The sequence below is a fragment of the Diorhabda sublineata genome, chromosome 5 (assembly GCF_026230105.1).
Source record: "Diorhabda sublineata isolate icDioSubl1.1 chromosome 5, icDioSubl1.1, whole genome shotgun sequence".
Classification (NCBI taxonomy): Eukaryota; Metazoa; Arthropoda; class Insecta; order Coleoptera; family Chrysomelidae; genus Diorhabda; species Diorhabda sublineata.
In genome coordinates, this window is record NC_079478.1 from 23465406 (window position 1) to 23488753 (window position 23348).

Here is a 23348-nt window from a genome sequence, read left to right on the forward strand (position 1 = left end):
TTTAGAGAAATATCAATTTTAATTTTTCATTCTTATGGCATTCATTATCATTATTAAATTACTAAACGGTCTTTATAGTACCTAATAAATTTGCCCTTTGATCCCACACTTGAGACATCAATACAAAAACGCAGGTTTATAGGGAACAATTTATCGTTGTAAAATGCAGTTAAGTAAAGTCATTGCTGTATCCAAAAATCATAAAATTAATTTTTCAGTATCGACGTTTCAGACTGAATTTTACATAAGTGGTATTGCGCCGTTGGATCAGCAGTTGGTATTATTAGGCTTTCCAAAAGAATTAGACGAAAATAACAAGTCATTGAGGCCTCAATTGTATATAGTAGAATACAGAGATAATGATTATACTGATAATTGTACTGATAGTTTATCCTTAAGAGGGTACGAAGAATATGGCGTCAATGATTACCACCTTGACGTACTTTTGGAAGAAAATCGATTTTTCATTGTAGCTCCAAAAGATGTCGTAGTTGCCAGCCCATACGATTTAGATGATAGGATTCAATGGTTTATACAACATAAGTGAGTAACTTTTCCACCATGCATCAATATTATAATTTTACAAATAAATTAAGGTGGCATGTGTAATTAAGGAAAAACAGGAAACATACAAGAAAATATATAGTTTTTCATGCAAGAAAATATATATTTTCTCCGACTTTTGACTTCTTTAACCTTTTTATATATTTTTGTAATGATTTGTCTTGATTTTAGGTTTCTTTTGGTAGTAAATCAGTTTAAAATAGCAGGTAACAATTTGACGTTTCGACCTACATCGGTCTTTTATCAAAATATGACTTTACCTACATAATTTCCTTAATTCTATAAATCAATAATCACCTACATCATTAATATAAAATAAAATTAAAATAGAAATCTGTTTTAACCAGAAAAATTAATCTGTCCTTAATTTTTACATCTCAAAAATATGTACTAGCCATCAATTCAATTTTTCGTAGTTACATTAAAATTTCTCGTTCCTATATATAAACCATTTATGAAAATTCTTTTTTTCGTTTATTTGGTTCGGTTTTAAACATTTTTGAATCTTCATAATTTAATGTATGTTTTTCGATAATCCATGGTTTGTTAATGCAGTTTTATTTTTTATCGTATTGATGACCTTTTAATCTACTTTCTAAATACTAAACCGCAGTTTGCCGATCAACTCGAGCCACTGTGCTTCGCAGGTGTGCAGAATTGTCAGAAAAATTCGATGTTGTGCGTAAGTGGATATTGCAAGATCGTCATGTGACATATCGTGAGATTGAGGCATACTTTGGCATTAGTTCCACTCGCATACATTCAATAATGCATAATTTGACAATCGCTTAAAAAAAGCTCGTGTCAATTGATGCAAAAAAATGTTAAAAAAATTCAAGCGCGGTGCTTCAAAAGACATCTATTAGATCGGGGCAGGCAACGAATCATTGATCTATGTATATGAACCCGAAACTAAACAATCGACTTTGAGTCTTTCAAGACGAGTCAAATTCAACAAAAGTTGTTCGCGCACGAAGCAAATTGTCGCCCGTTGGCGGTTCAAATGCATAGAAGAGTTTATTGATTCTAAACGCGAATATTTTGAAAAACAATGAAGTCATATCCAATTATAAATATTTGGATTTATCTGTCTCAAAATTTAAGTAACAACCCTCTTCCTAATATCATATTTATCTTAATATATAAAAATTCAGTGTCCGAATGAACTCAAAACGAGTCAACTGATATTCATGAAAGTTGGCATATATATGTAATATAGTCAACTTAAATGGTAGGATAGTTATTATTTAAATTAATGGTGTCAATAATTAATAATTATCTTAATATATAAAAATACAGCGTCCGTGTGTATGTTCCGAATAAACTCAAAAATGAGTCAACTGATATTTATGAAAGTTGGCACATATATGTAATTTGGTCCAACTTAAAGTATAGGATAGTTATTATTTAAATTAATGGTCTCAATAATTAATAATAAACTGATCATCAACGTTGACTGTTGTTATTAATCGTAGTTTCCATAAGTCTGGAACAGATGGCGCCTTAAGCGAATTTCTTTACAGAGAACTGAAAAATTGGGTCCTTTGCACGTCATAGATGGCGCCACACTTTAATATGATATATTTTCTTAGACTACACACTTTACATTTCTTAATTGCCTATACCACGTAACGTCGCTTCTTTCAAATCAGTCTTCATTTTGTCTTCGTTGCGTACATTACTTCGAATATTTTTTTTTACTTCTAACTTACAGTTATTCAGAGAACAACGAAATTCATTTACATTAAAAATTCAATTACTATTTTTAGTAAAATGTCACCCAAAAAATTCAAGCTTAATGCCCGTAGTAAGAAGACTCGATGTGTACGTGTTGAAAGAGCTCATAAATCAGTTTAACAGAGAGCAGAAAGAAATGCAGCTCAAAGAATTAACACAGCTGAAATTCGTGCACGAGAACAGCTTGATAATCGTCGACAAGAAAATGCAATGAAACACCCGGTATGTGTTGCGCATCAGGAAAAGTTGTATTGTCACCACTCCACCTGAACCTTTGAAATCCTTTTTTTCTGGCTTTTTAAATGAATCAAAATCATTTTTGCATAAGACACGAAAATTTAATTCTTGTGCTTCCAAATGACGTCGTTTGGAGCATCCAAAGTTTGTGATTTGTCATCTGATGGTCGTAATTTTGAGACAACATACAAAATTCATGGCCAGGTATATCATAAAATTGGATCATTGATGCTAATGTCAAATGAAGATTCAAAATTTCTACTTTATGGACAATTGTGAAGAACGTGTAACAACTCGATGCCAGTATAATTTCATTGAACAAGCAGAAGAGAGAGCAATTGTATTGTCATTAGAATTATTTCAAATCAAATCTCTCAGCCACAGCAAGGCGTGGCCGGTTCTGCTAATTATTTATATATATGAAAAGGAGAAAAACAGTAAAATAAAATGTCATTTTAGTGTATGCAAACTAACTTCGTTCAAATTATCATGAGCACATACAAAGTATGAATTCATATATTACATATTGAACCTTTAAAATTAAAGAAAAACTATGTTGGTTACAAAATTTAGTCGAGGATAGGAACATTTCAATCTCTAATTGTTTGATAAATCCCTTTTTATCACAATTATTAATAACAAATGTATTTAAAATTACAGTAATAATTTTATTGAGAAGTAATTGTTTGAAACAATAGTACTAAAATTAAAATAATTATAAGTGAGGAGTTATTGAAATGCTAATAAACTGATATAAAAAAATTTCAGTTGTTAGAATATTTGGTTTAAAGTGACTATGAAAGAAATACTGCATGCATAGAAAATAATTTCACAGATATATTTTTAAAAACACCAGTGATGTGTCTATTTGAGATTCAAAAGTCTCAATTTAGTAAGTTTCCTTCCAATAATGATCCCCTGAATTTTTTTGTGTAAAATCTAACAACTATTTTGACATACCGTTGTAGTTTGTTAATTTCTCTTTAGTTTCTTTGCCAATTTGTTTTTTATTAGAAAATTCTTTTAATTAGTTTATTACAATTATTATAAGTTATTTTAAGAGTTGGATCATTAGTATGTTCTTTATTTGATGTATTAATTAGTTCTCTGGATAAGTCTATTTATTGTTTCTCCATAATAACTGTGACATTATCTTCGTGAGATGGTATTTTCTTATTTCTTTTTGGTTTCACATAATAATTCTCTAAATACAGAAGATTGTTTAGGTTGATAAATATGGGTAGTTAAAATGTTAGTTGTTCTAGCTATAACAATATTTTTTCCTTGTTCACTTTGTAAGTTGTTGATAACCTGGCTATCGAAATACGCGTCAGGCAGTGTAATTCTGAATATTGGTGTAGTGAACAATCACCACCGTTTCTTAAAACTGAATTGATTAGATGATTAGAACGAAGACAATAACATTTTAATCGACTGGTAAAACATGAATGAATTCTGGAAAATACATCAATTGTAAGAGGAAGCATCTTCTGATATATACTTTACCATTTTGAGTTTGATTTTGGACAATAATTTCAAATTTTTAATAGCTAGGTAATTGACCATAAATTCTTGAGATGTTTTGAAAGTATCCCATATTTATACGTAAATTGGAGCGAAGTCTTCTCCAACTACTTTATAAACGTTTTAGTTTTGGGATGCGATACATCAAACATCGAAATGTATTCTTTTTAATGTATATTCTGAGCTCTCAAAACTTTAGCATATTCATAATCCATAGAATGATCTTCATAGAGAACGTGTGGGGTAAGCATCTGTCAGGGTATAATTTGCTGTCACTTTTGTCACTCACCGATCGAATAACCTCACAAATTAGATATATCATGATAGATGATCTCTTGCCTCACACATTTTCTATTAAGGTCATTCTATGGATTATGAGGATGCCAAAGTTTTAATAACTGATACAAAAAACATCAAAATCATATATATTGCACGAAATGTATTAATAAAAAACTGGTTCAAATAACGTTAGTGTAATCTGTAATCTGTAATTTTAAATTTTGACAAAATAAATTCTATAAAACTTTCGATGTCATATGTAACCAACTAATCTGATATAAAAATTCAATTCCAAAAAAAATTTACCTAACCAAATGTTTAAATATGAAATATGTGTAGCATAATATAAGGAATGTTCCTTTCATATATTATTAATTTAAAACATATGTAAACTATAAATGAAGTCTTATAACAAAATTTATTGTAGGTGAATCATAAAATTGTTTCTATAATCACGAGTGTTTTTATTATTTTCAGCAAGTTTGATGAGGCGTTAAACATCATCATGCAAAATACGACTAGAAATATTCAGAGACATACAGTTCAGTCTGTCGGAATCGATTATTTGGATCATTTGCTCAATAGTGGAATGTATGATGCTGCTGGTCAGTTGGGTTTAAAAATTTTTGGCAAAAGTCCGACATTATGGGAAGATCAAATATATAAATTCGCTAGTGTACATCAATTACGGTAAGTATCGTATTTGATACACATAATACCACGTCTAATGGAAAACAACAGCGGATTTGAAATATGAATAACATACCATATACAATATTTTTTGTGAAGAAATGTCAATTTCTAGCTAACGAATTGTAGGAATATCTAGAGTTTTCAGTAGACAAAAAGTTGATATGGAGAAAAAATATCAACATAAGGTCAAAGTCTTTGAGGAATTATAATTAGTAGTCAAAACGTTAAATTTTAGGTCTTCTCTTATTGAAACTTAGCTTTTGAAACAGGTAAAAATATTACCGTTTCGACTTATTTCGGTCTTTTTCAAAATATGATTATACTTTGACAAGTTGCAAAGCTATATCAATCGATAGATCATCTATAACATGAATATCAAAATAAATATTTATTCTAACAAAAATAAAGATTTTTTCTATTCTTAGTCGTCAAATAACTAGCAATTAAATTATTCACAGCTTACCGCTAATCTTTTTTGTGACAGGATGACATGAATTAAATTTAATTATCTTGAGGATTAAGTAGGTTTTGTATACAATTCTGTTTTTATTATTGTTAATTTCATATAATGACACATCAAGGAAATTAGTTTTATTAATTTGTTCGATTTAGATTGTGATTTGAAGTTTTTTATAATTTGAATTGAATTTTTGATATATGCTTTCAATTCCATTTTTTGGTACAGCAGTAATGCAGTCATGTACACAACGGAAAAAGAATGGAATATTTATGTTAAGTTTGCTTGAGACAGTTTCCTCAAGATCTGCCATTACGAATCGTGCTAGTTGGTTGATGGGGATGCTTCCATAACACAAGCATGAATTTGATTATATATTCTGCTCTCAAATTTGGAGCATGTTGCTATTCTGATTTGAAATTTCATATGATTTTGATATAGTAGGTACCTAATTTGTTATAATATTTTTTTCAAAATATTTTGCAAATAATTAGATATTGTATTGAAAACTTGATTCAATTGGTCAAAGATATATGGCAGGTTTGTGTAGTTTTCGTATATCATATATTTTAGGCGGTATGGTATTATGAATTTTTAATTTTTTTGTATGGTGAAATAAAAAGGTGCTTTTCCCAAGATCGAAAAAAAGTATTCTTTTGTTTTTGATACTAAATCGTAGGGTCTTTTTTTAATGTTTCTGTTAGTAGTCTCATCAATTAATATTTTCATCATTTTATTATTATAATCTTCGGATTTTAGATTAACAATTTTATTAGATTAATATACTTACAACATATGTCATATTTGAGAATGAAATAGTACTTCGTTGTTTTTTGTTTCTCAACTTATTTTTAAAATTGGTGGTAATATTACAAGTATCAGGTTTTTAGTTTAGTTATTTAGATGATTGGTACTGTAATTAATATTGCAGAAGATTCTTGTTATAGGAAATTCTTTGTCTCTAATAACATTCTGTGCAAAACATAAAACCTCATTCACTCCATTTAATAGTTTAGTATCAGTTTAATTCTCTTCCATCTGCTTTCTAACGACACCGTCAAGAAATAAGAGACCGTAAATACAAACCCTGAAAATTCAGATAATACTCCCGAAGAACTAAAACCATCTCCAATACATATTTACTCTTTCAGAGACTATAAAGCAATACTCAGAGAGCTGACAACTGTAGCTGAATAAAATACGTTCTCTACAGAAGCAATATTAAGTGACACAATAAAACTTGATCCACTGATTATTGACTCCCACAGAAAGCCAATCCATCATTATCCTAAAGATAAAATAATCCACCAAACATACCAGTTCAAGCAAGAAAAGTCCTATAGAGACGTAATCATATGGGTGCACACCTTTATACCGCTAGATATTTCCCATGATTAAAAGGACACATTGTGTAAAACATAATGAACTTTAAACACAGGCTTAGTAAAGAGCTGCTTCCATTGTTCTTTGTTGATGTTAAGCCCAGTAACAACAAGAACTAAATACATAACACAGATAAAATTTAGTATTGCAGAATAAAAATTCAAGAGAAACAATATCGTGCAAGATGTCAGGACTACAATCACACAAAAACGTATTGCATGAGATCCTTAAATTATGTGAAATGCTAATGATAAGTACTCTATCCAAATATGTTCTTTGTCTGGGCAACTACAGAGGCTGCACAGTATACCAATATCTACTAAAATCGAGAAACAAAACGAACAACAAAACCCACCAAACTCAAAATCGATCACAATTTACATTCACAAGGAACACTTATAATCATAATCTACTTCAATCAAAACATACAGATCAACGCACAAGTATTAAACAATCATGGATTGCCCCCTCAGATTACAAACTACAATTAGATAGAACAAACAAATTAACAGACTTTAACTTTAACAGGTGATATCTTTTGATATTAATAGTTAAAATCACTTATTTGATTTATAATTAAACTCGCTTATTTTGTTGTATATATCTGCAACTCCAAATACAGCCATTTTCTTCTAACTAGTATTAGTGATGGAGTCTTTAATTCAGATACTCTTTTGGAAATAAAGATCTTTCACAAGTTCACTACAGTGTTGGTGTGACTTCTTATGTTGGCGTGATATTAGCATCCCATTATGTTGATGGCATGTCTTGTGGTTACCATGGTAATAATTCCCATCAAACTATTTAAATAAAATGTTTTCACTTCTAGCATACTAAAGTAATAGTGATTTTTTTAATTATTTTTGACTGCGTTACGACTGACTTTGATAATAAATTGCTATAAAATTGTTGTTAATCTAAATAGATATGTATATATCATTTTAGTTCAGTAAGCCCTTACATTCCACATACTCTCGAATCTAAGTTGAATCCTCATATTTACGAGATGATATTATATGAATACCTGAAATTAGATGCAAATGGATTTTTAACATTGGTCAAAGAATGGAATTCCGGCCTTTACAATATAGCGGCAGTTATAAATGCAGTATTAGAGCATTTATTAAATTGTGAAATTGACAAAAATATCTATCTAGAAGCACTGGCCATTTTGTACAGTTATGAAAAAAAATATGACAAGAGCTTATCGATGTATCTCAAGTGAGTATCTACTTAGAGTGTTAGGAATAATGTTTATATCACCCAACATATTTTTCTATCAGTACAACTATACGTTTACAGTATCAGATGCGTGTATCGAAAACTAAGATACTTATAATTGTTAACAATATAACAAAGTTCAAGCATTTGGTTTTAACTCATGTTGTTGATTTTATTATTAATTTTACCACCACTACAACAACTCTTACATTTACACAGTGTGATGTGGGTTTCTATAACCAAGTTTCTATACACTGAAGATAAACAGTTAAGAATCTACAGTTCACGTAGTGACAGTAAACAGTGTTCTCAGAAATCATAAACTGTTACAACAGATATAAACGTTCTGAATTTATGGAATATATAAAAGATCGAGAAGTACTGTTTTCTATCCTTGTATCTATAATATTTTAATGTTTCCATCTTCATATTTCATTAACATAGTTTCGGTTTGACTTTCAAAGCACAAACAAATGTGGAATTGAAATACGAAGCGCCGTGAGCTCTAGTGATAACAAAACTATTATCAGTGTAGAACAAAAACTGGTTTTTAATAAATACAATGTACTTATTAAAACTAGAGGTAATTATGTGACACAAAAATAAACAAAAGTCTAGGTATTAATAAACTTAAACAATTTGTTTAATATGCAAATGAACCTATTAACCAGATGACAACTCAGGTCCCAGTGTGACACAACAAAAATTAATTCGTCATACTCATGAAGGCAAAATAATCCATCACACATATCAGATTAAACAAGAGAAAATCTACAGAGTTGTAATCAGAGGATTGCACCCTTCTGTACTATTAGAAAATATTTCCACTTATCTGAAAGATGAAGAACACGTTATAAGAAACATACCTAATGAATATTAGAGAAAGAGAGAGAGTATTTGTAGACAGACGTTAATGGTGGTGTTATTCAATAAAAAAGGATGCAATGTATTTTTATAGGATAAAACGTTTTAGAAACATTGAGATAGAGAAGGTTAGAATCGCACAATGATTTGAAGGTGATTAGGTCACTAGATATGGTCCTAACAGAAGAAAGAAAATAGGGCCTAGTACTGAGCCTTGGGGTACTCTACATTCTATTGGCTCGCAAGAAGACATGTTGTTGCAGCGAAGTGATGGATGTTTAGGATGGAGTAGACATTATTTAGGGTGGAGAATATAGCATTATTTGTGCATTTTTTCGGACAGACTCGAAAACATTTTTATTGTAAGTTCATCAGTTCCAGATGATTATTTATTTTTGATGTCGTTAATTGTAATGCTAAGCTCTGCTTAAACTACGGGCATAAAGAAGAAACAGTGTGAATTAGCAGCAGGGAGGTATGAAAGCGGATCATGAGAAGGAATTATGGAATTTGATACATTTTTGACTACATTCACAAAGTAATTATTAAGTTTATCAGGTGAAGTTGAGATTATGCTCGACGAGGAAGCCTTATTTCTTAGATCATTCACAAAGGATCAAGTTTCTTTAAAAACATTACGGGAATTGGCAAGTCTCCTATTATAATAAATATCCTTGACAGCTTTTATTGTCTGACTATAAATTTTTCTTTATAGTTTCACGTAATTTTTGAAGAAGATCGCATGTTCTTTGAAAATTTACGTAAACATTTGGTGGACCAGGGTTTATTTTACTTATTTTTAATACGCATAAGGGGAAAATAAGTAGATGCCAGACTAGTTAATGCTTTAATCTATCTAGAAAATTCAAAGTCCACATCACCAGAGGACATGTTCCAGTCAGTTGTTTGACAACGGTATTAAAGTTTTGAAAACTTGTTTTCGAAAACATACGACATAATTTGCGAGAAGCATTTTTAGTATTGGATTTTACCGAAATTTTGTTAATACTGCTTCATGATCGGAGAGACCTGAATTGAAGACAGTTTCTAGATCATACGATAACACGCCATAGTCTATAGGACTAGAACTGGTCTTAGTTATTATGGTTGGTGCCGTTATATGCATGACCTTACCAAGAGAATCAAAAATTGACGGAAGACATTCTTGACCAGCACACACACTGGAATAATCAATATCGAGATCGCCACATAGAATTAATTTGCTTTTTAGTGGTAAGGAATCTAGTAAGTAGGTAGTTTGTGACAGAAAGTATGCACGTCAGCGTCAGGTTGTTTGTGCACATGCATAGTACCTCCATGAGATAAATTAGTTCTATTGAATCTGGCTACTATGGTATAGTTTTTGACAAAAACAGGCTCATTATTATTTAACAAATGTTCAGTGATGGAAACATTTTCTGGAAAATTAACCTGTAGTAAAAGATACAGTTCATCTATTTTGTGTCTTGGGATTGACTATTAATAAGTAACAGGCCGAGTATGCTATCGTTCAGCCTTTCAGAAAGTGCTTGGTTCTCTGATCGCATCATTTAACTAAAAATGTTTACATTTACCTGGTGAGCCACTGGAATAATATTTGCTTTGACTTTTCCTAATTGTATGAACCTGTAGAAGTTTCTTCGTTGAAAAGAAAGACCTGAAGGCGGAAAGATCTGCTTCAAATTCGGGTGAACCATTACCATATGCGCTATGAAAGTGATGATATAACTTCACACGCTGGATATTTGGTCGAGGAGATAGGCGAGGAATAGCCTAAGTTTTTTAAACATTGTGGGATTCCTCAGCCTTGCCAATACATAGCGTCCATTTGCCGCATCCGAATCTCGCGAAGGCCCTATTGGTGAAGTCATAAGATCCATTAGACACAGGGTTAGCAAAGAACCGCTTGTTTTTTGTTGATGCTGAGCCCAGTAATAACAATAAAGAAATATATAACCTAGATAATATTTAAAATTGCAAAATAAAAACCTGAACCACCAAGAAAGAAAAACAATATCGTTCAATGTACAAGATGCCAGGACTACAATCACTCAAAAAACTCAATAACTACCTGACAAACAACAACAAAACGAACAACCAATTCTACCATACTCAAAATCCAGCTTTACAAAAAACACTCATAATCATAATCTACCTCAACCCCAAAAAATGTAGATCTACGCACATATGTTAAACAATAATGGATTGCCCCTCAGACTACAAAATACAATTCAGATATAACAAAAAAATTAACATAACATTTATCAACCAAAACATCATGGTACTACTATGTTGACAACACTGGTAAATCAGTTGAGCAAATAAAAATCAATAATTTTGTATTTATGTATAGAAATGAACAAAATAGTTATATTGCTAATATTTGAAAGTCACTCCACTAATAAAATTGTCGTGTACTCACCTAAATATCACGTTCTAAAACCATATACAACTAATAAAATACATTGTATAATGAACATTTAACTCAAAATGAATAATAGACCAATAAAAATTGCATCAGTCCCTTTCGACACAATATAAGTCACGAAGAATATAATGAACTATTCACAGAATTAAATACGAGCTTCTTAAGAGCAGGCGACTGGAATGCAAAACATGCCTCATGGGACTCCAGATTATTAACGCCACAAGGAACAAACCTATTAAAAAGTATTCAACAAAATCAAATACATATATTGTCAACCGGAGAGTCTTAGACAACTCACTGGCCAATCGACTTAATATAATAATAAAATCTTAGGCTTATCAGACTGCTCTAACCAAAAGTATTCTTAATATATTCTGTGAATTTGAACATAGTTATTATCTAAGCTCTGTTGTAGTGCAGTAATAATAATCCAGAGTAAGAATCCATTTTGAAAAAAAAACATCACTAAGATTGTGCAATAATAAAACAAATTAGAACCAGTTTCAGGAAACTCAAGAACAAACACGACGTTGAAGAAGCAGTTCAATATGTAATCTACATCAGTGACTCAGAATTGTACATGAAAAGTACAATATTTCTCCAAATATCAAGAAACATAACTGAAAAGCTCATAGGAGGTGGCAAGATAGCTGAAACCCTGATGACACAATCTTTCTCAATGTTCTCAATCACAACATTTCTAGAGCTATCCAAGATGCATGAAATGAATCCTTATATTTAACAAATTTTAACACTCTATGGAAAGCTATAAAAAAATACCTGTTATACCGATACGTTAATCTGATAGAAAGTTCAGATAATGAAAAAGTAAACACATTTACCGAATTTCAAGTATTATATTATCAACTCCACATGATGTAAGTTGTACAGATAACACCATAAGAGCATTCTGAAAAACTCCATGTCAGTTATCACAATCACTAAAAGATCAATTTGCATAAAGCACCAGGTTACGATCTAATTGTCAGTGCAGTTCTAAAGAACCTCCCTAGAAAAGCAATAGTGTTATTAACTATTATATTCAACAACATGATAAGATTCTGCTATCCAATGAAAGCTCGCACACATATTAATGATAAATAAACCCGGAAAATCTCCGACCGAAGCGAGCTCTTACAGACCAATAAGCCTCCTTTCCATAATATTGAAAGTCTTCGAACGGTTATTATTGGAAAAAATAGATGCACTGACTTTATTGAAGAACTTGTACAGACTATTAATTTAATTTCAGAAAGGAACACTCAGCAGTGTCACAGAATTGTGAACAAAACCAAGCAAACTCTAGAATAATAGGAAATGTGCACTGCAGTTTTCTCGGATATAAAAGTAACTTTCGATCTATTATGGCGTGAAGGACTTCTATACATAATCAAAAAACACCTACACTATCAAGTATATCTAATTCTCAAATAATACCTGAAACATAAACACTTTAGAGTTAAATTCGAGGAAGAACTATCAGACTATCATTCTTTCAGTAATTAATGATTACTTTCTTTGGGGGGCATTAAAGGAGTCTGTTTATTCTGAGTTCCGAGAAGAATAGTGCAATAGCATTACAGACAAATGCAGTGGAATAAAAAATTATCATCAGCTAGTGGAGATGTTAATTTACGACAAAGAATAATTTTATGTATAAGATAAGACAATTAAGAAAATCTGAGAACTGAATTGCAGCTAGCCAGTTTGATTTATAAATTCGTAGCCAACTCTTGACTTTTTTATAACTTCTCAAATAACGTTGAAAACATTACAACATAAAAAAGTTTTATAATAAAATTATCTATGGTATGAAAATAAAATTTTTCGAATCAACTGGCAGATTAAAAACTTCTGTGAAATTTTAAGGTTATTTCGCCCTAAATTAACCCCCCAGAATAGTTCGATCGCCTTCTGTTTACCATTACTCAAAGCACTTAACTATCTCATACAGTGACGGGCTCACCTATACGCCTGTGGGATGTGTCCGTTCTGTTGCGAAACCCTCTGTATTTTGCATAGATGCCATAAAAACCTGAAATAATGCTTTGTCATTCAAATAAATTGACCAAACAAGAAGACTGAACTTTTGACGCAAGGTTTATATATTTCTATTTTTAGATTGAAACATAAGGATGTTTTTACATTGATCCAAAAATATAATTTATACAATGTTATCCATGATATGTTGTTGGATCTTATGGATTTAGACCACATGAAAACTATCGATCTGTTACTTCAGAAAAATACGATATCTTCAGATAGAATAGTAGAGAAGCTGAGAGAAAATCAATTACATCTTTACAGGGTAACAGTTTATTTTATTCTTATAAATTAAAAGAGTCCAATGCTCAATTAATGTTCCGCTCACTTTTGTCTGCAGTTCTTTTCAATTAAATATCTGTGGGTTAAATTCTCATACAAAAAAGAAAAAACTTACAGAATATCAAATAAAGTTAATCTATTTATCGATAAGTTGGTTGAATAGTCTTGAACACTTCATGTATTCTTCAAGTGTAAAATTATTTTCTAATAGATCTGAGGATATATACATATGTGATTTTTGGAAATGGAGACTGTGCATTGATCATATCACTTTCAATTTACTGTTTTCTTGTGAAAGGTACTTTGTTATCAAACGAAACTGATAGTACAGAGAAAATGTTTCCAAATTTCTCATATTCAAGTTTCTTTTGCTCTGTACCTAGTATTGTCCTGCTTGTAAATTATTAGAATTTGTTGGATGTTTCTTTTTCCCCTTGAAATAAATTTTAAACCAAATGATCACATTCTAGCTGTACATGGATATTTACTACACGTGTGTAATAGACAAAGAGACAGTTGAATGTGAAGCAGTATTATATATTTATCTGACTATGATCGAGTAGGTAAAGATATATTTTATAGTTTATTCTTATAAGGATATATAACTGGATATCAATGGAGTGAGTAGTATTCAGCATCCGAATATTGCCGTTTACGGGAATTGAGAACTGAGCTATCGTTAAACATTAGCTGCTTATCTATTTAGTTTTATAAATACATGAATATCTTTTAGAAATGTTATAACTATGATAACGTTATGAGTACGCCAACATTTTTTAATAGAAACCTTTGTTTTTTATGACGAATCTAAATGCGCCCATACATTCTAAAAACGAAAATAGCTAATAGGCCATAGCTTTTGTGATAAGTAAGAGCAAACTAACACCTGATTATTTTATGTAGGGAATTTGAATGAATTGATAATGATATCCCGTTAAATCGATGTGCCTAACTTAATATGAATGAGCCGACTGATATATATTTTGGACTTTAATAATAACCTCACAACAAGGGATCTAACTTAACATCCAGTTTTATTTTGCCCAAATGAAATTTCTTCTTTCAATTCTTTTTGTAATTAAATCTAAAAATTATTATTAAATTGTATTAATCAATAGATGAAGAGTAACTATATTAATTAATTACTGAAATAATCATATACACAACTTGATTAAGTTTATCATATTGTTAATAATAGATCCAACTGAAAGAATTTTCGTGACAATTTTAATGATAATTCCACCAGTCAAAATAGTAATAACTTTAGAGGCATAAATAATTTTGGACGAGAAAATTTTGACAGATCTAACTATAGTAGAAATAATAATCAGGGGGGTCATAAGTTTTTGCGTAACTTGCAATAATAATACCCAACGAAATTTTTGTAATTTTATATTTTGACTTATGCCAAAATCAGTTGCGGCAATAAATTTTGTTACTAGATTTGGGAGCATCAGTCAGCGTTATTCTAAGAAAGCACTGATAGACATAGTACATTGCCGTCAAAAAAGCAAAAATTCCATTTAGAACAAATAATTATTAGGAAAAAATTATGAATAACATACCCAAGAAACCGATAAATAGATACTAAACTCCTGGAGCAAATTAACACCCACTTCAATTAATCTAAATATTTACAATATGAACACAAAATAAAACTTAGTTATATTACAAATAGTCGAATATGACCATAACATAACTTTATTATGTCTTATTTTTTCCATAAAAGTTTTTTTTTGCTGAAAATGCATAAATAAGCTATCATACCTCCACATAAAGAAAAAAATCAGTAAACGGTAATATATGCATATGGTTTAACCCTAACACCGCGTAGGCCCTCTTCTAGTTCTTAAGACTGCATTCATGTGTCGCGACATGCTTGATATCAAATGTTCAACAGAAACTTGCGGTATATTCTCCCATTCTTCAATAGCCATCCTGGAGTTGGTTTGTGATTAGAAACAGGGGGACTATGACTTCGAATTATCTTTTTGAGATAGCTCCATAGATGTTATGTAGGATTCATATCCAGACTGTTATGTGGATAGAGGGATATTGACCTCATTTAAGTACCTAATAACCTGTCTAGCTACGTGGGGGAGCGTTGTCCTGCATTACATATTGGACAATAATGTTGTCTAAGTAATATTGGGCATTCATAGAAATCAATTCCGTACGAGCATCGAAGTAAATTTTTCCCCAAAACATTTTAGAGCCATCAGCAAGAGACATATTACAGTTGGCAAACCTTTCTCCTTACCTTTGCTAGACACGCCCACGTTCATCTGAAGCTTTAAGGCTAACTTTAGTTTCATCAGAGAACATAACACGTTTCCAATTATTGACGGTCCAATTCTGATGTAGTCTTGCAAAATTTAATCTGCGAACTTTGTGTTCTCTGGTAAGCAAAGGTTTTTTAGCTGGTCATCTATTTTTTAACAGATTATTGGTGACTGAGAGCAAATTGTCTTAAAAAAACGACCATCAATTTCAAAGAGTTATGAACAATATATTAAGAGGTATCCAAAACGAGAAATGTTTGGTGTACCTTGATGATACATTTGTGTTCAGAACCAGTTTATAGGAGCACCTTAACAACCTATAGGAAGTTTTCAATAGACTAAGAGTCTAATTTTAAATTACAAATTGTTCACCAAATTGTAACGTCAGAATGTGTAAAACTAAACCCAGATAAAAGTCTGGCAATACAAACATTTCCTATACCAAAAAATCTAAAAGAATTAAAAGAATTTCCCGGATTATTAAGTGATTATTGAAAATTTTTAAAAGATTTTTCAAAATCAACTAAACCATTAATAAGAGATGCAATTATTAATATAAAAGATCCCGATTATGTCAAATGTTTGAAATTTATAAAAATATGTTAATGAATGAGCCAGATTTTAAAAAACCTTCTAACTTAACCAAAAATGCAAGTAAGAATTGCTTTAAGTGCAAGGGAAAATAGGCTGTGACCTACCTGTTGCTTCTGCCAGTAGAACCCTAACTGATTCAGAATGCAATTATTCTGTAATCGAAAAAGAACTTCTTGCAATTGTTTGGGCAGAAAAATACTTCCGCTCTTACATTTTTGGAAGAAAGTTTCCAATAGTTACAGACCATAAACCACTTCAATGGTTATTATCACTTGAAGATCCAAGTTCCAAGCTTGATAGATGGCGCTTGAAACTTGAAGAATATAATTACAATATTGTTTACAAAAAAAGCTTCAAATACTAATAGTGATTGTTTATCTCGAATTCAAATAAATATTAACCATACAGAACCACAGGAACCTCGCCGAAACGTCGAGAATTTTCAAAATTCCATCGCGGTTCAACCCGTGAACCTATTTTTATTTTATTCGCAGTTGGAAGTGAGGATGGCTCCACTTAGTGTTCACTGGGGAATGTACATATACCAAATAGCGACACTCTTTGACGCTGTCTTCAGTTCGGGGCTCAAGTCTAAACGAGGGCTGTTAACCTGCTCTGATGAGACGTAATGACGTCGAAACTAGTTAGTAATTACAACCTCTCCTTGCAATGGCGAGTCATTGGGGATGTTAATATTGGTAAAAAGGTACTGCTACATATTTGAGATGTGAGAACTGATGAAAAATTGGTTCTTCTTATTATAACAAATTTCTATTTTGATTTTATTCTTATTTGATGTTCATGATGTAGGTGATCTATTGATTAATATAAATACGCAAATTGTTAGTGTTATCATATTTTGATAAAAACTTAAAATTAGTCGGAACGTCAATTTTTTATCAATCTTTCAAAAATTATTTAAAAATAATTTTTTAATTTATTGCTTTGTTTGTTTGTTTGTTTGTTTGTTTGTTCGTATGAAATATTCAGTGCTTCACATATCCGTTTTAGCCCAATTCGACGGTTTGATAAAATCATGTCATGAACTGCATCCATACTTTCGGAGACTAACATAGAAACTGGCCCTCCCGATCGGTCATCATCTCCAATGAAACATTTACCTCTTTTGAAGCTTGCAGTCCAATTTTTCACGGTCGCATACGAAGGACATTGATCACCAAGAGTATTAAGCATATCTTCTTAAATCTGCTTACCTCTTAACCCTTTTAAATACAGGTACTTGATGATGGCTCGATTCTCAATTTTTTTTAATTTCACAATTTTGGTGTACATTTTTTTTTAATTTATTGTGTAATTCTCGTTTACTTTTTTGTCGTCAAACTTCACATTGATACTTCCAATAAGTTATTGTTCGTTGATATGGTAACGCAATATTTTGTTTATGCATGGAACTGGTCTAGGCTAACTAGATATCAATATATCGTCGTAATTGAGCTAATTTTTTATTAGTATAATAAATATAAGTATTTTAATAATCCTTTTATATCCAGGTATTTTGGCGCATAGGTTGCATTATTGATTGAAGTACATTATGATAGATGACACTTTTTATTTTATTATGACATATGAAAAAATAACGCATGCGGTCTCCCATAAATGTGACACATTTTCCCCCAAATTAAGTTATTAAGAAAGAACCATTGTATTTTTGAGTATTTGCTAGAAAATTTCTTTATTCTGATGTTTCGCCACGGAACAATAAAGCAATGGCTAATATCCATGTGCTACAATATTCGTAAACAAGGTCCATTGGCCCAATGCGAATGCAATAATCAGTCTGAAATCGTATCGAATCACAGCTCGATTCAAATCAGTATTTCTTCTTGTGCGTTGAAAATTATCTAATTGGTGCTCTCTGAGGTTTGCTCGACGATTTCGCATTACCAACCGAGCTGTTTCCTGGGCTCTTGCAATCGAACCATACTAGCTAGGCGCTTTTCACGTGTACTTTCTTGTTCTTCTTCATTCATTTCATTCTCAATGCTTGGAGTCATAGCTGCATTACGGCTTTGTCGAGAAAGATACGATCGCCTTGGTCGCGGCATTGTTATTTATAATATCAGCACGATAAGCTAATAGAAACTCGAAACAAACATATCTATCGGTCGACTTGACAACTTCTAATTGTCAAATTTTCAGTCATACTTAACCATAGATAAATTACGTTTGGCTGTCAGTTGTGTTTCATTATTCCGTGTTAGTTGCGTTTTCTTTTATTTTTAACATTTAACATTTTTAACAAATGAACTGTTGTTTTGACTGATAAAATTTCCGTTTTTCTATTTGTTATATTTTGTTTTACCACGTTTTATGTCACGTCCCACGGAAACGGGATAAAATGTTCCCCTGGTTCTAAGCTACCTCCCACCAATTTATATATTATCTGTTGGAGCTAAATTTAACTGATAAGAACACACAATTTGGACTCCCTTGCTAAAGGGAAAAACCTACAATCGTATTTACGTGAAATTTGAAAGAGATTCTTGGAATTGAAATAGACTAACTTTCATTGTCGACGCTTATTGAAAAAATCTTATGATACAGCTATGTGATCTTCAATATGGAGGGGATTATATAATCTACATATTTTTTAATGAAGAATAGCTTGATTCGAAAGTTTGGAATACATATATAGAAGAGTACACTTGGTGTTTCGTTGCCACAACAATCACGTACATAAACTAGTTAGCAAATACTTTTTCAATTTTTTACTTCTTAGACCTTTATCAATGTATATTGGAATGAAGTCTCTATCAACTAGTTTTTATGAACGTTATTTTGTGGGATTGTGGCAATGAAACACCAAAGTATTCCAAGCGAGTAACTATATATTCAGGTAATTAATCAATTGCGGTATTACATTTTTTATAGGAAGCATTAAATTAATTGGATTCAAAACTTTAAAATGACAATAGATATAAATTCAACAAACTCAATGAATCACATTAATTCAATATTTTATTACAAAAGTAATATAGCACAATTCTCCGTAAATTAATTCCCCAACACTTCTTCTGGCTTTTTTTTTATTAAAAGAGCATTTGGTATGATAGCTACATGTAGTCATTAAAAGTATGGCGCGAGTTTTCTCGCTTTTATGGTTTGTGTCTAAAATGAGTTTAAAAAACAGTTAACCAATTGAACTTTCAGTTGCACCCAGTGACGTAAAAGATGTGAATGATGTTTCATTACTCATGAAACAAACACGATAGATGTGAATGAATTGTCATTTTTTTCTGTATCATGTTTGTTAAAGTTTTGCCTAAAACTAAAAATTCAGATGTTTTACTCATATTTTTAAACTTAAGTTCAATAATGGACGCTGTTGAAGGCTATCATATCTTAGACAGTCTGATTCATCATTGTTATCATGATGGAAGGATTTCAATTTGTATTTTTTTTTAGTATTTGGATGAATATGATAAGAAAAATCCCAAAGGGAAGTATCACAATGAATTAGTGAGACTGTATGCAGTTTTTGCTAGACCGAAATTATTAACATTTTTGAAAAAATCTGATCATTATCCCATTCAAGAAGCTTTGGACATATGCCAGAAAGAAAAATACTATCCAGAAATGGTTTACTTATTAGGTAACAATTTTTGTTTTTTAATTTTTTTTTCATATAATTGAAAACTAAATAGTATATTAATTATAGGCAGAATAGGAGATACAAAAGAAGCTTTGACTTTAATTATAGATGAATTGAAAGACATGCAACACGCTATTTCTTTCTGTCAAGAGCATGATGATCCCGATCTGTGGAATGAACTTATCAATAAATGTGTTGAAAACCCAGGTAAATAAAGATATAGTCATATAAATACAATTCTGTCTCGCAATTATTTGATTAAAAAGCTCTTGTCTTCTTTTATCTTGATGAAGACTGCATTAGGTTGAAATATCCAAACATTTATCTGTTTTAAAATAAAGTTTCAATTGAAGGAAACCTAAAATCAAAACAATTTCCAACAATCATATAAAGAGGTTTAAGAAGTAAAAATTTAGGAAATTTATATATATATATATATATATATATAGCTACTTTATGAGCGGTTTTTTATTGGGAACATGGCAAGGAGACACCAAAGTGGACTAACTTCAATATATTTCCCGAGCTTTCGAATACTTATGTATTCACCGTCTCCAGTTAATGAATGTTAATCAATATTTCTATCAACGTCAATTTGAATATTGAATTTTGAATTCTAAGAGTTTGAAAAATTTAAAATTTTTAAAAATTTTTACAAACGTTAATAATATTAGAAAGCAAATCACCGGAAATCTCAATTAATTATTTCCCAGATGATGAATACATATTATATATATATATATATATATATATATATATATATATATATATATATATATATATATATATATATATATATATATATATATATATTTCTTCAATTTCTTCAATTTCTTATTTCTTAGATTTTAGATATATTAATGCATATAAATGTTCTTGATTTTAGGTCTCTTCTGTTTCAAAATTAGGTTTTTTTTGATAGTTTTTAAAAGAAAGATAAATTTTTACGTTACGACTTTTCTTGTCTTTATCAAAATATGATATTGACACTGACAATTTGCTTATTTATATTGATCTATAGATCACCTTCATCATAAATATCAAGATAAAATCAACTTAGAACTTTGTTCCAATAAGAAAATTTAATTTTTCCTTGGTTTCCACATGTCAAATATAATAGATATATTAGAATTTACAAAATTGTGACGATGTCTACATAGGGCACACATCTAAGTATTTAGAAAATAGACTAAGAAGTCATCAATACGATAAAAAAAATAGAACTGCATTAACGAACCATGAAATATCAAAAAACATAAATTCAATTATAAAGATTCAAAAATTCTTGAAAAAGAGAATTTTTTAGAATTGGTTCACATTCATAAGAACGAAATAGCTATAAATGATAAAAAAGATCTAAATAATTTGAGTAAAACTTATAGCTCTATCTTGTAAATTCTAATAAATTTAATATATTTGAGATGTGGAAAAAGACCTAATAATTTAAGTAAGATTAATTTTTCTTATCAGACAAAGTCCTATTTTGATTTTATTTTTATTTTGATATTCATGATAAAGGTGATCTATTGATCAATATAAATACGCAAATTGTCAGTGTCAATATCATATTTTGATAAAGACTTAAAGAAAAGTCGGAACGTCAAAATTTATCTTTCTTTTAAACATTATCAAAAAAAAAACCAATTTTGAAACAGAAGAGACCTAAAATCAAGAACATTTAGATGCATTAATATATCAAAAGGTCTATACATAGATAGATATATTCTTCCATTACTAGTTTTTTTACTTCTCTTTATTATCTCATCCAATTGGTAGTTTACAATTATTTCTGTTAACTTTGACCATTACGTCCTTATTATCTGACTAATTCACCTGTGGTAATAACTTTTTTCTTTATATTTGCACATTGTCTTCATTAATCCAACCTTTCAGTTTTGGGGCTTGTACTATAATTTTTAATTTTTCGTTTCATTTTATGATTTTAACTATAATTTGTCTCATTTTGTTTATATTAAATGTTCCTATTCTGCTGTATTCTAATAAATCTTTTCCCATGTCTAATTTCAGCTCTTTTTTTTTTCATTATTATTTGGACCTTTTCCTTCATGTCTTGTTAGGTCTTATTTTCCTTATCTTCGGTAATTGTTATATTATTGCGCCTCATGTTCTTTCTATATATTATAGTCTTTCTTCTTGTTAAGTTATTATTTGATTCAGATTTTTATTTTCTTGTTTTAAATCTTCTATCATATAGTCATTTCTGTATAGTTTTTCTTCCATGTTCCTGAGACTTTCCTTTATATGCGAGAAAATTCCTTTAATTGTTTCCATATCGCCTTTTTTTCAGTATTGATATCTGAACTTCACCTTCACCTCAACGTCCCGCTCAGTTTCGTTAGGCACCTACTCAGTTCAGCTCCCCATACCTACACTGACCGGCAGAACTCGTCTCTCTACGCTAGTGTGCCTTAATTATTCTATTTTATTTGGATTCAGTCGGGGGATAAATATTTGAAAAAGTGAAATTCGTTTTTAAAAACAAAACTTATAGTAAGATTTAGACAGAAACTAAAACTGAAAATAACATGTTTAAAAATTAACTTAAAGATAAGTGTACAATTTTTGATTTGTTCCACAATCTAGTTTTTCCCTTATTTTAATCTTATTAAATTACTCATCAGTTATATATGATAACTTAAATTACACAAGTTATGTCTGAAATTTCTGTCAATTATAGTTTTTTACTTCACCTTCTAAAACATATGATCTACCAAAACTACACAAATCTGGTATGGGCTGAGTTCCTAGACGTTGCGCTTGAGGATTTAAGCTTTTAGTATTTCTTGCAAAAGATTATCTCAACTCATAAATTGTACTTACAAATAAGCGCGACTTTGATCACGCCTTTCATACTATCAGGAACGGCTACTCCTCACAGAATTCAGGCGATATGGGCTGAAATTATCGAAATTTGAATGGATTAGAACGGGTCTTCAATACATTGTTGAAGGATACCAAAAATATAGAACTTACTAAACACTTTACAACTCACATTTTACATAGCATAAGCAAGTTTTTATTATTGCATCTTTTTCTAAATAGTTCCATAGAGCTAGGTTGCCATACTTAGACATTTACTAATTAATTGCAAACTAAACTGAAATGTGTATTTAAATTATGAAGCAT

At 30.5% G+C, this 23348-nt stretch overlaps 1 protein-coding gene across 4 annotated transcripts in view; it reads left to right on the forward strand.

Annotated features, from left to right (window-relative positions):
- The window catches only part of LOC130443778 (vacuolar protein sorting-associated protein 41 homolog), a 58298-nt gene that overhangs the window by 16078 nt on the left and 18872 nt on the right, over positions 1 to 23348 (forward strand). For all 4 annotated transcript variants that reach the window (XR_008909883.1, XR_008909884.1, XM_056778601.1 and 1 more), the window contains exons 6-11: positions 219 to 543; positions 4819 to 5031; positions 7820 to 8095; positions 13509 to 13695; positions 20015 to 20201; positions 20268 to 20408. Coding sequence is in view for 2 of the 4 variants with exons in the window: in XM_056778601.1 (XP_056634579.1) it covers positions 219 to 543; positions 4819 to 5031; positions 7820 to 8095; positions 13509 to 13695; positions 20015 to 20201; positions 20268 to 20408 (1329 nt within the window). In the remaining 2 variants the exon portion in view is untranslated. The remainder of the gene's footprint in view (positions 1 to 218; positions 544 to 4818; positions 5032 to 7819; positions 8096 to 13508; positions 13696 to 20014; positions 20202 to 20267; positions 20409 to 23348) is intronic.